Below are 15,555 nucleotides of genomic sequence, written 5' to 3'. Positions count from 1 at the left end.
CAAGCTGAAACCAATTAGGCATGCAGTTAACATGGCTGCATTCATGGGGAACCAGAATCTGACCTGTGTTTTTTTGCCACACGCCTGCTGGGTTGTTTTTGTTCCCTTTAGTTCCTTTTCAGCTATTGTGCCTTTTATGTTCAGTTTTGTATTAAATTCCCTTTCTTTAAAATGACCTACTCCTGCATTTCCTTCCCTCACCAACCAACGGTTGTGACAGCCTGCTTGAGGAGTGTTTAGTTCTCTGTACAGCCATTTTTAATGCTGGCTGAAACCCCCACTATAGATATCATTCTCTATTCACTGCACAAAAATGTAAAGCTGTACCTTGCGTCAGCACTGTGGTCAGTCCAGGCTGTCTGAAAGATTTTTCTGCTGTCACTCCCTATTAGGCATACAGTATATTAGCGTGAAGAGGGGCAGTGGTGGCCTAGTGGTTAAGGAAGTGGCCCCATAATCAGAAGGTCAAGGAGCCACTGAGGTGCCACTGAGAAAAGCACCATCCCCACACACTGCTCAACAAGGGTGGTTAAAAGCAGAGGACACATTTCGTTGTGTTCACCATGTGCTGTGTTTTGCAATGACAATCACTTCACTTTCACTTCAACTTTTAAGAACAAGCTGATTGAGGCAGAGTGATAACCTGAGTATTGATTTGCATGTAGATCTTCACACTGTGTGCAGAGAATCCACCAAATCAAAACAGACTTCTGTTCATCTTCTTTGCAGTTCTTCCCTGCTCACCATCATATGAGTTGTATTTTTCACAAAGCACAAAACAAAAATTTTATTAAAGATTCCTCACAATTGTTGTGTAGAAATTCCTTGACAAATATGAATGTATGTTATTTGCAATATAATATTCAAGTACCATAAAGCCATATTTTATTCACAGTCAAACATATCAAACATTTGCATACAGTTTTTTTTTTTTTATCTTTATGTGCTAATTCTCACCCGTGGAATTTAGAGGCTATATATTCTGACACTGTATGGGTTTTTGTATCCTAGTGGGTAAGATCCTAGTCCAGAAGAGCTCAAACACCACTACCTACCATTGTGTCCCTGAGCAAGACAATTAACCCTGAGCTTCAGCATACTTGTCCTGTTGTGCAGATGAGCTGAAGGAGAAGCTCCAAGAGTTTGTGGGGGAGACCAACGCTCAGCAACCAGGCCTCCTGAAACTGGTGCGGCACTCCAAGCAGGAGGGTCTGATTCGATCGCGTGTGAGTGGCTGGAGGGCAGCCTCTGCCCCAGTGGTGGCCCTGTTTGATGCCCATGTGGAATTCAATATTGGGTGGTGAGTACTGACTCAATTACATGGTTTGTTTTCCTGTATCAGCTCAAAATAATATCTGATGTAGTGTTGACCAATATTTATTTTCATGGCCCCTATTTCCACTGTTCATGCAAGTGCATCATCTAAGCACATGTGCCTTCTCCTTCACCCGTGGCATTACAAAAAAAAAGATGCCAAGACTGAGTGATGCTTTACCAAACCACTGAGATGCCACTGAGCAAATCACGTCACTTTCATTTTTTAATAGACAAAGGAAAGAAAAGAAAATGTAATGAACAAAAATAATTTAAAGATAAAGAGTCATATATCCCAACTTTTTGTGTGTTGTGCAAAGATAACAGTAGGAGTCCACCAAGTGCCTGGGATATTCTGTTATTCAAAATAGGTAAACACGTTTGCTTTCCACACCTACCACCTGGATCAAACCAGAACCCAAAAGGCAATAATATGAACACTGCAGCAGGTATTAAAGATGCTACAATTAAATAAAATGCATTTAGAAAGTGCCTATCACAGAGAGAGAGGTCAGAATGCACTGCACAATAAGCAGAGAATCTGAAATGATAGCATACACATGCTCACAATTGGTGAAAAATTCTTGTCTTCTGATGTCGTCCTGATTCCCAACAGTCTTGAAGGAGTTCCCAGAGGTGTTTAGCACTTGTTGGCCCCTTTGCCTTAACTCTGCGGTCCAGCTCACCCCAAACCATCTCAATTGGGTTCAGGTCCGGTGACTGTGAAGGCCAGGTCATCTGCCACAGCACTCAATCACTCTCCTTGGTAAAAAAAAAAGCCCTTACACAGCCTGGAGGAGTGTTTGGGGTCATTGTCCTGTTGAAAAATAAATGATCGTCCAACTAAACGCACACCGGATTGGATGGCATGTCGCTGCAGGATGCTGTGGTAGCTGTGATGGTTCAGTGTGCCTTCAATTTTGAATAAATCCCCAACAGCGACACCAGCAAAACACCTCCTACTCCAAGCTTCACAGTGGGAACCAGGCATGTGGAATCCATCCGTTCACCTTTTCTGCGTCTCACAAATACACGGAGGTTGGAACCAAAGATCTCAAATTTGGACTCATCAGACCAAAGCACTGATTTCCACAGGTCTAGTGTCCATTCCTGTTTCTTGGCCCAAACAAATCTCTTCTGCTTGTTGCCTCTCCATAGCAGTGGTTTCCTGGCAGCTATTTGACCATGAAGGCCTGATTCGTGCAGTCTCTAGAACAACAACAACATTTATTTCTTATATAGCCCAAAATATCATACAGTATGTCTCAATGGGCTTTGACAGGCCCTACAGTTGACACCCCCCACACTTGACCCTTCTGCACACAAAAAAAAACTCTAGGAGAGAGAAAAAAAGGTCGTAAGAAAAGTTGGGAAGGAGTGATACAGAGAGGGACCCCCTTCCAGGGTAGAGTGAGCCTGCAAATGGTGTCCATGCAGGGTTTGTGATGAAAAGAAAAAGAATAAGTTTTACAGTTGTAGGGTTGGTGAAGTCCAGAGTGTAGTCCAGAGTCATGGTCTACATTACGTGTCCATTTTGATGTTACTGGTCCATTTGAAGATCGCTTAAGTTGTAGTTGTTGGTGGTGGCTGTGGTGACCCAGTTGCCCAGTTGTTATAGAGCTGGGTCTGCTGCTAGAACTCTGTGGCATTTTTCTGTTCTCTGATCTGAGCTGCTGATAACTTGTGATTTCTGAGGCTGGTGACTCAGATGAACTTGTCTTCAGAAGCAGATGTTACTCTTGGTCTTCTTTTCCTGGGTCGGTACTCATGTGTGCCAGTTTTGTTGTAGCGCTTTATGGTTTTTGCGACTCCACTTGGGGATACAATTAAAGTTTTTGCAATTTTCTAGACTGTCTGACCATAATTTCTTAAAGTAATGATGGCCACTCATTTTTCGTTAGTTAGCTGCTTGGTTCTTGCCATAATATGAATTTTAACAGTTATCCAATAGGCTGTTGGCTGTGTTGTAACCTGACCTCTGCACAACACAACTGATGGTCCCGACCCCATTGATAAAGCAAGAATTTCCACTAATTAACCCTGATAAGGGACACCTGTGAAGTGAAAACCATTTCAAGTGACGACCATCATGGAGAGAATGCCAAGAGTGTGCAAAGCAGTAATCAGAGCAAAGAAACTAGAATATAAAACATGTTTTCAGCTATTTCACCTTTTTTGTTGAGTACATAACTCCACATGTGTTCATTTTGATGCCTTCAGTTAGAATCTACCAATGTAAATGGTCATGAAAATAAAGAAAACACATTGAATGAGAAGGTGTGTCCAAACTTTTGGCCTGTACTGTACATGTCCTGGTCATTAATGTTTTATCACTCTTCTTTACAACTGCTGCGCTGTTGGTGTATTTTTGGTTTAGAAATCCCTTGTGGGGTTAGTTGTGCACTTGTGTCCTCTTTCCCCTGACCTCCTCTGATATCACTTTAGTGAATGAAGATGGAGGAATGTTGGAAAATGATTGGTAATATTTCTAGGCCACGAGGGGATATTAGTAGCAGGCAGACCTTTTGCACAGCATATAAATGTGTCTCTGCTACAGTACTGTAGTTATCTAATTCTACAGAAGAGAGCATTTCATTACAAAAATACAACTTTTTTCCCTTGATGCCATGGTCATGATGTGGACCTCATTATTAAATACATAATTCACTTGCTGAAATTGTGCTTTCACCCACTCAACCTGAATGTGTCAGTGACGTGAGTGACACGCAGTGTACCCAGACCTTTCATTTGCTTTACCCTGCCCTGAGGCCTCTGCGATGGAGCAGTTTGTCTCAGTTTACCTGTTCTTAGGTCTGCTAGGCTGCAAATTCATGTCTGAATATTCATTCAGAATGTCACATCCCAAATAATGATGAAATGATTTTGCGTTGTGAAGTTTATGCATTGGTCGAACAGACTTATTCATACTGACTCTGCTGCTTTATTATCAGGGCTGAGCCGATCCTGCAGCGTATTAAGGACGATCGGACACGGATAATCTCTCCCTCGTTTGACAACATCAAATATGACACATTTGAGATTGAAGAGTACCCGCTGTCTGCCCAGGGCTTTGACTGGGAACTGTGGTGTCGCTATCTGAATCCTCCAAAGTCGTGGTGGAGCAAATCCAACAACACTGCACCCATCAGGTACATTTTTACATGAACACTAGTATATGGTAACTACACTAGTGTAAACAGGACCCAGAAAAGCCTTAATCTATCCAGGTTAAAATATTTCTTACCAGTAAATCACTAGAAACTATTATGTTAACACTGTGTAATGCCTCCATGATTCTATGAGATAGGATAATAGTAATTTGGAACTGTGTTTGCTTTATTTTTTAATACCTCAGACACAAAGGGGCGGTGATAGCCACAGAGTGTGCAAGTTGTCCCACTTTTTATCATAGGTACACTTCAACTATGAGAGGCAGAATGTAAAAAACTTCCAGGGAATCTAATTGTACGTATGATTTTTAAAAGTATATTTATAGTCTTCACCAAGTTTTGTATTTTGGCCCATTCTTCCATGCAGATCTTCTCAGGAGCTGTGAGGTTTTAGGGCTGTTGCTGAACACAGATTCTCTATTGGATTGAGGTCTGGAGACTGGTTAGGCCACTCCAGACCCTTGTAATGTTTTTACGTAGCTACTCCTTCATTGCCCGGGCGGTGTGTTTGGGATCATTGTCATGCTGGAAGATCCAGCATCATTTATCTTCAATGCTCTCACTGATGGAAGGTGGTATTTGATACATTGCCCCATTCATACTTTCCTGAATAGGGTCAGTCGTCCTGTCTCATATGCAGAAAAGCAACATGCTTCACAGAGGGTTTGGTGTTCTTGGGATGCAACTCTGCATTCTTCCATCTCCAAACAAGACTTCTGTTTTGGTCTCATTCTTCCAGTGCTCCTCTGGATCATCCAAATGGTCTCTGGTGAACTTTCAAGCGCTGCTGGATTTTAATCCATGACAACTAATAGTACCCTTTGTTAATGTGGTCACAGCTCTCTTCAGGTCATTCACCAGTTCCCTCCATGTAGTTCTGGGCTGTTTCCTCACCGTTCTCAAGATCATTTGTACCCCACAAGGTGAGGTCTTGCAGGGAATATCAGGTCGAGGGAGATTGTCAGGGATTCTATTTTCTAATAATTGCTCCAGTTGATCTCTTCTCACCAAGCTGCTTGCCTATTGTAGATTAGCTCATTCCAGTCTTGTTCAGGGGTCCAATCTTGTCCCTGGTGTCCTTAGACAGCTCTCTGGCCATGGTGGAGGTTGCAGTCTGACTGTTTGAAGGTGTGGACACCTGTCTTTTATACAGATAACAAGTTCAAACAGGTTCTATTGATTCAGGTAATGAGTGAAGGACAAGAGGTCTGTGAGGGACCGAATTCTTTAAAATGTATACAGTGTGATTTCCTGGTTTTTATTTTTACATTCTGTCTCTCACAGTTGAAGTATACCTATGATGGAAATACTTCTATGGCTATCAAATTCTTTTTTCCTGCAAAAATGACAATGATCTTCCTGTGTATTTTTGTGTGAACTGTAGACATTGTGAGTCCTTGTCCTTTTAGCACAGCTGCACCCATTCTATTGCATGAACTCCACACAGTGCACAGCAACAAGAGGTCATGTGTCTGAAAGTTGAGTCACGGCAACTGGACTTTCTTTAATGTAGGGATGTTTCATTCAGGGAAGTTGGCTTGTGTCCAGGTTGGTTTCACCTCAATCCCACCTTGAATAGGATCGTTACGTGGAACAAAGGCAGGGGGAGGGGGTGGATGTGACAGCCCCGCCCTGGCAACTCGATCCTTAAACGGGTCGTTAAATGTGGCCAACCTGGTGGACGTATGAATTGGGCCTGATTTTCCTGGGGATGGATGGGATGAAAGGGCAGCATTATAGGTTGAAGATAAGTTGTGTAAACACAAGTTGTGTTACTTAATGGGGATAGGAGGAGCTGCCAGGGCGGGGCTGTCACATCTACCGACCCCCCCCCCTGCATTTGTTTCACTTAACAAGCCTATTCAAGGCAGGAGTGAGGTGAAACCAACCTGGAGGATAAATTTGTAGTCACAAGCCAACTTCCCTCAGATTGACAAAGTTCTGTGGATGCAGAATGAAACATCTCTGCATTAAAGAAAGAAAGTCCAGTTGCCACAACTCAACTTTCAGACAAATTCACCTGGACTGACAATCTTCACAGACAAGAGGTCATGTGGTGTCCATGACTTTGGTATTAGTAGCCTAGTGGGTAACACCCTCTTATAAACCAGAAGACCCAAGTTTAAACCATTGTGTCCCTGAGCAAGAGACTTAACCCTAATAAATGCATTGAAATGTGATCTCTGTAGTGTGCAACCATGACAAGTGCCTGGAGAGCAGTGTGTGGGGACTGTAATTCACTCTATACAGAAAATGAGTCTATTTTTTGGCCTTTTATTTTTGTATATGGATAAAGCATGATAGTACTGAGGTTAACAGATATAATAATAATAATAAAACATTGTTTTATCCCATTCTCAACATCTCTCCCACTGTGCAGGAGCCCAGCTCTGATTGGCTGTTTTGTGGTGGACCGGCAGTATTTTGAGGAGATTGGCTTGCTGGATGAGGGGATGGAGGTATATGGAGGCGAGAACGTCGAGCTGGGAGTCAGGGTGAGTGTGTGAGAGTGTATGATCGGAAAGGGTGTTAGTACCACCTCATATTATTAATTACAACTATCAATGCCTCGATAGCAATGCATCATTGTCACATGATGTTTGTCACATGATGTTTTGAAATACGAGAGTTAAGGTCTCATACACTTGTGTGGACGCTTTGATTTGGTACAATGAGCAGAAAAACTGTCGCCGTTCAGTCCGCGCACACATTGTAACAGTCGTATATACTGTTAGTTCTCCTTTAAATGCACTATGCTGTGGGTGCAGTTAGTCGTCTGCCCTGGTCCTGATGCAGATTGACACTCCACAAATCAGAGGAACCGAGCAGACTGGTCCAAGCTGCTGTGGTCCCTTCATTATTTCATTTTGTATTACATAAAAGCAGTAACTTTTGGTACGTATAATGTTACCATCTCATGTACGAGATTCAGATGTCCGTGGCGTCAGGTGAGAACGGACTGATCACAGTTTCTCTGCTCTGCATCGCAATGCATCGATTATACGATTAATTTAAACGCTGCATGTGCTTATCCTTTACCTTTTTTCTGTCAATTAAGGCACTTACTTTTTTGATATTTTGAAACAGTTAAACTTTATATGTTCCTGTGTAGATTTCATTATGGGTATGGTATTTATAGAGAGAATAACTAAAATCCATACCACCAATGCATTTTTACACTATTATGTAATGCTTTTATGTTATAATGCTTACTTTATTAATTCCTTATTGATATTATCCGTTCTAAGCAGTCATATAAGCACAGCACAAAGGATCATAAAGACTTTTACTATGTTGTTATTATGGGGTGCTGTGTGTATAATTCTAAGGGAAAAAAAATATTTAATCCATTTTGGAATAAGGCTGCTACATAACAAAATGTGGAAAAAGTGATGCACTGTAAATACTTTCCAGATGCGCTGTATATTTGGACTTCATGATTCACAGAGGTCAAAGGTAATAGAATATAAAATTGCTCAGAGTGGCTATAGTAATTTGGAGCGGGTAGTAGGCAAAAGATGGAGAAGTTGCGTTGGTTTTGCAGATGTATTCACAGTCAGGATGCAATCGTCTTTCATTCTTCTACATGTCTCACATCTATTAACAGTGTCCTGATGATGCCTTATCCCAGCTGCATGTTCCTCTCAGAGAGCCTGTTTTTTCCTCGGTCACCACCACATGGTTCCAAGTACCACCAGATGACCACCAAATTTTCACTGTAGAGCCGAATTATACACAAATTGCTGATTTGATTACAGTGAACACCATTAAAACTGATTAAAGCCTCTGTGCACCAAGTCCTTATTTTCCTGAAATTGCAGCAGGGCTTTCCTCCATTTCCTATGTATTTATATGTTTTTTCCATGGAAATCTGCAGATACTGTTTGTACCTTTTTGGGTTGGGCCATATTTTGATGTACATCGAGCATGTTCATTAATGTCCCATCCACACTTTCACCCATGTGAAGAGGGAAAGGAGGAAATATAAATGAGCTGGTGCAGAATGATGAAGTAGGGCTGGCTTAGCTCCTCCTCTCTAATATACAGATATATTGGTAAACTTGATTTATTGTTGAATACACCTGTCAGTCAGGATTGGATGTAACTAAGTTATTCTTGCTTCCATTGAGTTCTGTTGTTTCCAGTGTTCATATCAAATAGTTCATTAAAGCCATGGGACATAGGCATGTGCAAGAATTATCTAATCATCCAAGTTCTGTAGCACTCCTATTTAACCCATCAGAATACACTGAGATGAGGGCCTTTGGCTCAGTCCAAGGGTCCCAGCTGTCAGGTTTTTTCATCAGTCCTTCATTGTACATTTTGCGGAATAAAAGATGCCCATTGAAAAACAGGTGCAATATTTAAATGTATTTCAGTTGAGATCTTGAGAGGTACCTGAGAGGAAACTGGTTGGAGGAAACTGATATTTGAAAAACAGATTTTGAAAGTATGGTTTAATGGTCATAGTCATAAATATTTATACCTTTTTAATATACTTACAAAATGTTACTGAAATGTGGTGGTTTTCTGTATTTGTGAGGACAGCTGGTGGGAAAACACATCATGCACAGCAGTCTGATCCAACATAAAGAAATTGTGAAAGAAAATGCAAAAGTGTGTTTGTGAGATAGAAACAGTTTCTAATTGTCTTTTATGTTCAGATTACTGTACAGTTTTCAGTTCTCTGGCTTGTGATCAGGTCCTGAGGGTTCATCAAGCATAACTGATCTGCATTGAGGTGATCTTGTGCTGCAGGAAAGTAACATGATTTTTCTACTGTTTTTATTGGAAACTATGAATTTCCCTCTGTCTATGAAGTTCTGAAAACTGTTATAGTGTTACGTCCTGGTCTAGGTCATGAACGTAAGCAATCAGAAAGGGGGAGTGAAACGTTTTAACAATGTCATTTTAATAAATCAAAAAAAAAGTACAATTCAAGCCTTGACACAAGACATCAAAGTAGTCAGGCCACAAAAAAGCACAGGATAGACTACTGGTAACAGGGCATCAGTCTGGCGTATTTCCCCCTTCTCCCCTCTCTCGTCGCCTTCTTTAACAGCCTCACTCCGTCAGGAGTCAAATCAGCGTCAGGTATGGGAGGAGTTCCGTAAATTACGGGCTCCTCCGATAAAAAGGAAAACACACATCACATGACCACGGAATGTAATAGGCCAACAAATAGATGTACACTGGGTAGTATTAGCTTGCTAAATGTTTTTCACAAAAATAGATTGCCTAAAAGTACACTGATTGTCTCTGATCTGGGATTATTGTTGGAATCAGACTGAAATTCAAGTAGTCTGAACTGGGCATGAGAGAGGCAGGAAAGTGTAAATGTCAAATACCATTTCTATTCGCTCATCTGCTGGTTTGGAATTAACTGTGCATGGTTAAAGTGGGGATGTATTAGGATCTGTTCTGACTGTGTGGATAGGATTTTACATATCAGGCCCGTGTGCTGGTATTCAGGTGAAAGTTTTATAATACAAGCACACACACATCTTTTCATCCATCTGTTGTCCTGTTTAATCAGATTCAACTTAGTCATTACACAAAGAACAACTACAATGAAATGCAGGGGGATATGAAGTGCAGAGATATGAGCATGGCGATGGTGTTGTGGAAGAAGCTATTCCTGAGCCTGCTGGTGAGACCCATGATGCTTCTATATCGTCGCTTTGATCAAATACAGTATGTCTCAATGGGCTTAATAGTCAGTAGTCAGGCATGAAGCAGTAATCAGACCTTGATCTGCTTGTGGGTTGTGACATTGTTGATGCATGGGTGAGTAGGATTGTCCAATAAGCCGCTGCTGTCAGTTAGGCTCGTCCTTTTGCAGATGCTTGTTCGCTGAACAACTTTGATTGGCACGTGGTTCAGAGGAAACCTAGTGCTAAAAAGTTCAGTCGGCGGTACAAAGTATTCATGTCAAAAAGTGTTAATATCTCACAAAATCTGGGGAGATGCTGAGCCTTGTATTGTGCAGCTTGTCTATGGTATTATAAATTGGTGGATGAACTAGTTTTTGGTGGTTCACATTGTGGGGAGATGGTTATCTGCAAGTGATTGTGTGACTGTTTTGCTCTGTGCCTCCCAAGTTCCCATAATTTCTTACCTGAGTCTGGCCAGCAGCTGAAGATAGGGAGGGCCAGCATGAGCCAGAGAGGAGATGATTTATTGGTCAGCAGATGGAGATGGTTTATTGATTACTCTGTAGGTCAGGCTAATAAACTGAACACACCAAGGCCAAAATCTCATATGCACTGGGACCACAGGAGAACTTAATTTCCGCTGCACTCAGCAGAGTCTACTAGCACAGTGCTGTGCTTCTTTTACAGCATCACTGATGCAGACATGATGCTGCAGTTTGTTTTTTAAAGCGCTGCATTAGCCGATGCATAAAATTCATTTGGAGTCTGAGTTCTCTGATAAAGGCCAGAGCTCAGTGCTTTCCCCCCGTATTTTTCTTTAAAGGATCCTGGATTATTGCTCATTTTCAGTAGCTGTCAGCTCACACTTCACACTGTGTGTGTGGGACGTATGTGCACACTCAGACAAACATTATTAGTAACCAATGAATACAGTGCATCCAGATAGTATTCTCAGCGCATTACTTTTTCCTTTTTGTTATGTTACAGCCTTATTCCAAAATCGTTTAAATCCTCAGAATTGTACAAAGAACACCCCATATTGACTACATGAAAATGGTTTACTTGAGGTTTTGGCAAGTTTATTAAAAATAAAAAGCTGAGAAAGCACATGTATTTACAGCCTTTTCTCAGTACTTTATCGATGCCTCTTTGGCAGCAATTACAGCCTCAGGTTTTTTAAAATTGGATGCCACAAGTTTGGCACACCTATCCTTGGCCAATTTGGCCCATTCCTCTTTACAGCACTTCTTAAGCACCATCAGGCTAGATGGGAAGTGTTGCTGAACAGGCATTTTAAAATTTCTCCAGAGATGTTCAGTCGGATTCAATCTGGGATCTGGCTGGGCCACTCAAGGACATTCACAGAGTTGTCCTGAAGCCACTCCTTTGATATCTGGGCTTTGTGCTTGTGTGGTTGTTATCCTGCTGAAAGATGAACAGTCCAAGAGTGCTATGGAGCAAGTTCTCATCCAGGATGTTTCTGTACATTGCTGGAGTCATTTTTCCCTCTATCCTAGTTTCCCAGTTCCTGCAGCTGAGAAATTCATGGTCCTGCCACCACCATGCTTCACTGTAGGGATGGTATTGGCCTGGTGATGAGCGGTGCCTGGATTCTTTCAAACATTCTTTTTAGCATTCACACCAAAGAGCTCAATCTCGTCAGAACAGAGACTTTGGTTTCTCATGGTCTGAGAGTCAGATGCCTTTTGGCAAGCTCCAGGCCTGCTACCATGTGCCTTTTATTAAGGAATGGCTTCCTTCTGGAATCTACCATACAGACCTGATATATTACTACAGTAACGTTGTAAACATCCAAAATTCTACAGTAACGCGGTAAATTTCCCACTTGGGACTAATAAAGGTTGATCTTATCTTATCTTAATCTGTGTAATGTGGTAAACTGTGATAATACTACAGTAACACTGATAACAGCAATAATACAACATTAACGTGATAAACAGAAATAATACTACAGTAAAAGTGATACTACAACATACTACAGTGATATGATAAACTGTGCCGACTTCGTCTTCCTCCGCTTATCCGGGTCTGGGTCGCGGGCGCAGCATCCAAAGTAGAGAATCCCAGACAGCCCTCTCCCCAGCCACCTCCATCAGTTCCTCAGGCAGAACCCCAAGGCGTCCAGGAGGCTCCTGTCAATGTGGAGGAGCAGCGCTTCTACTCTGAGTCCCTCCCAAATGTCTGAGCTCCTAACCCAATCTCTAAGACTGCAAGATGCAGACCAAGCTCACGCTCCTCTGGTACAGGGACTGAATGGTCCTTAACAAAAGGCCATCCACCCCATACTCCTGGAGCGCCCCCCATAGTGTGCCCCTGAGGACGCGGTCATAAGCCTTCTCCAAATCCACAAAAAATATGTGGATTGATTGGGTAAACTCCCACACCCTAGCAAGAGCTGGTCCACAGTTCCTCGACCAGGACAAAAACCACATTGCTCCTCCTCAATCTGAGATTCAACTATCGACCGGATCCTCCTTTCCAGTACCTTGGAGTGTGATCCCCCTATAGTTGAAACACACTTTCTTAAAAACGGGGACCACCGCCCTAGTCTGCCACTCCACCGAAACTGCCCCCGATGTCCATGCAAAGTTGCAGAGACATATCAACCACGACAGCCCTACAACATCCATAGCCATCAGAGACCCAGGACGGATCTCATCCACCCCCGGGACTCCGCCGCTGTGTCCCTGTTTGACTACCTTGAGATTGGACAGTCCATACCCAGGTATCCCAGCCCTGGTTCCTCCTAGGAATCCTCCTTCTTCAGCCTGACTGCTCCCCTAACCTCTGGTGTCCACCAGCGGTTACGGGGGTTACCGCCATGCCTGGCACCAGCCACCTTGCAACCACAGCTACCAACAGCCACCTCAACAATCACAGACTGGAACAAGGTCCATTCAGATGCAATGTCCCCCAATGCTCGGGACGTGGTCAAAGCTCTGCCGGAGGAGGGAATTGAAGACCATCTTGACAGGTTCTTCTGCCAGGCGTTCCAAGCAGACCCTCACTATATGTTTGGGTCTACCAGGTGTTCATTACGGCCAACTTGCACAGAAGTCCAATAACGAAACACCACTCAAGTTCAGATCTGGCTGGCTGTTCCTCCCAATCATGCCCCTCCAGGTCAAGCTGTCATTGCCCACATGAGCATTGAAGTCCCCCAGTAAGACTATTGGAGTCCCCAGTTGGACCACTATTTAGTCCCAGGGACTCCATAAAGGGTGGGTACTCTGAGCTGCTATTTGGCGCATAAGTGCAAACAACAGTCAGGACCCATTCCCTGACCCGAAGGTGCAGGGAAGCTACATCTCGTCCCCCAGGGTAAACCCCAACAAACAGGCAGAGAGACTTGGGGCTAATAAAAAGCCAGCCCCAGCCCCAGGGAGATGGCTGTCATAATGGACATGTATTGTATTCTCTGTCTTGGCCCCTCGGTGGTGGAATGAACTTCCCCTCGAGGTCAGAACAGCTCAGTCACTGAGCACCTTCAAACGACAGCTCAAGACCTTCCTCTTTAAAGAAAATTTAGATTAAATTGTAATTTTCTTGTTGTCGAACTTTGTGTACAGAATCTACAACAGAGTGAATAAAATAGATGTTTTCATAGTTGGGGTCCAAGTGAACCAAGTGAATTGATCTCTTCATCGATGGTAACTTAAGCACGTTGTAAGTCGCTCTGGATAAGGCCGTCTGCCAAATTCCGTAAATGTAAATGTTGTACACCATGACACTGGACTACACTTTGGACTTCTCCACCTCTACTATAGGCCTTGTTTTCTTATTGGACAAATCATCACAAACCCTGCACTGACACCACTTGCAGGTTCACTCTACTCTGTAGCACTCCTTCCCAAGGATTCTTCCTTTCTTTTTTTTTTCTCTCTTTTTTTGTGTGGAGCTTTTCCTTGTGTGCAGAAGGGTCAAGTGTGGGGGGTGTCAACTCTAGGGCTTGTCAAAGTTAATTGAGACATACTGTATGTGATTTTGGGCTATAGAAGAAATAAATGTTTGTGTTTGTTTTTCTTTCACCAGCAGGCTCAGGAATGCTTCTTCCACAACACCATCATTATGCTTATATCTTAACTCTGCACTAAACCACACCCCTGCATTTTGTTGCATATTGCTTGACTGATCTAAAAATACATTTGCTCTTTTTAACATCCATTCACTGAGCAACTACAATGCTTCACACGTTTGGAAGCCATGACAGTCGGTGGAGATAATGTTTTAGGGGAGGTTTGGGAAATTTTCAGGGCAGAAAAAGCATGAGAAATGGGAGGTAACCTTTCCCCTTATGACATCATAATGGGACATATACAGGCTATGGGAATTCATATTAATGTAATATAATTATTAACTCTAGCACATGATTTATGTACTTGATCCACCCTTGGTCATGTTCACCCTGCTGGTATTTTACCTGTTTTTATATTAAAGAGTTTACTACTGCAGTAATAATATGTGTGGGTTTTTTTGGTACGTTTAGGTGTGGCAGTGTGGTGGTAGTGTGGAGGTGTTGCCGTGTGCTCGTATTGCCCATATTGAACGTGCTCATAAGCCCTACACAGAGGACCTGTCAGCCCATGTTCGAAGGAACGCACTGCGGGTGGCTGAGGTGTGGATGGATGAGTTCAAGAACCATGTCTACATGGCCTGGAACATTCCTCAGGAGGTGAGGAAGCCTGTTCCCTGTTGGACCTTAACTTAGTGAATACACTGCATGGCCCGAGTCTGGCTGGTAAGAGATGATTCACCCTCTCTGGCCATCCGTAAATATAATCGTCTAATGGATGCGAGTGTGTGCGTGTCTCTTCTCAAAATGTCCTTGTTCTCCTGGTTGCCTCATGCACAAAAAGATCATGAGGTGGCTGCTGCAGCAGCTGCTGCTGTGATTGTCTATTAAACAGCCGCTACATCATTTCCAGCCGTGCTGCATTTCCACTGGGGCGCGTATCCCACCAGCAGGTGGGACACTCAACCTAGAGGGCCAGATACTACACCAGTAAAGGCAATCAGTGCTGTGCGATGAACACTGATATAATGTCTTTGTTCTACTGTCATACAATGTTTTGTTTATGATATGTAAATAACAACATGGCTTTCCTCTTGAACTTGTATAATATTCTATATATTTACAACAGAATAAGCTTGTGTACCAGGGTGGTACACACAGGGCGAGGGTGGTAGTAGCCGTGTGGGTAACACACTGGCCTATGAACCAGAAGACCCAGATTCAAATCCCACTCACTACCATTGTGTCCCTGAGCAAGACACTTAACCCTAAAGTTGTTCCAGGGAGACTGTCCCTGTAACTACTCATTGTAAGTCGCTCTGGATAAGGGCGTCTGATAAATGCTGAAAATGTAAATGTAAAATGTCTACCATAGCACAGAATA

The 15,555-nt window shown here is 42.8% G+C and overlaps 1 protein-coding gene across 1 annotated transcript in view; it reads left to right on the top strand.

Annotated features, from left to right (window-relative positions):
* Nucleotides 1-15,555, top strand: part of LOC114765963 (polypeptide N-acetylgalactosaminyltransferase 18-like) — a 61,798-nt gene that overhangs the window by 36,271 nt on the left and 9,972 nt on the right. Inside the window, exons 4-7 of the mRNA XM_028956530.1 lie at nt 1,117-1,300; nt 4,266-4,463; nt 6,865-6,979; nt 14,646-14,831. Of these exons, the coding sequence (XP_028812363.1) occupies nt 1,117-1,300; nt 4,266-4,463; nt 6,865-6,979; nt 14,646-14,831 (683 nt within the window). The remainder of the gene's footprint in view (nt 1-1,116; nt 1,301-4,265; nt 4,464-6,864; nt 6,980-14,645; nt 14,832-15,555) is intronic.

This window comes from Denticeps clupeoides, chromosome 16 (genome assembly GCF_900700375.1).
Source record: "Denticeps clupeoides chromosome 16, fDenClu1.1, whole genome shotgun sequence".
Taxonomy (NCBI): Eukaryota; Metazoa; Chordata; class Actinopteri; order Clupeiformes; family Denticipitidae; genus Denticeps; species Denticeps clupeoides.
The sequence above is the reverse complement of the archived record's forward strand: the minus strand, read 5'-3'. Positions and strand labels throughout refer to the sequence as shown.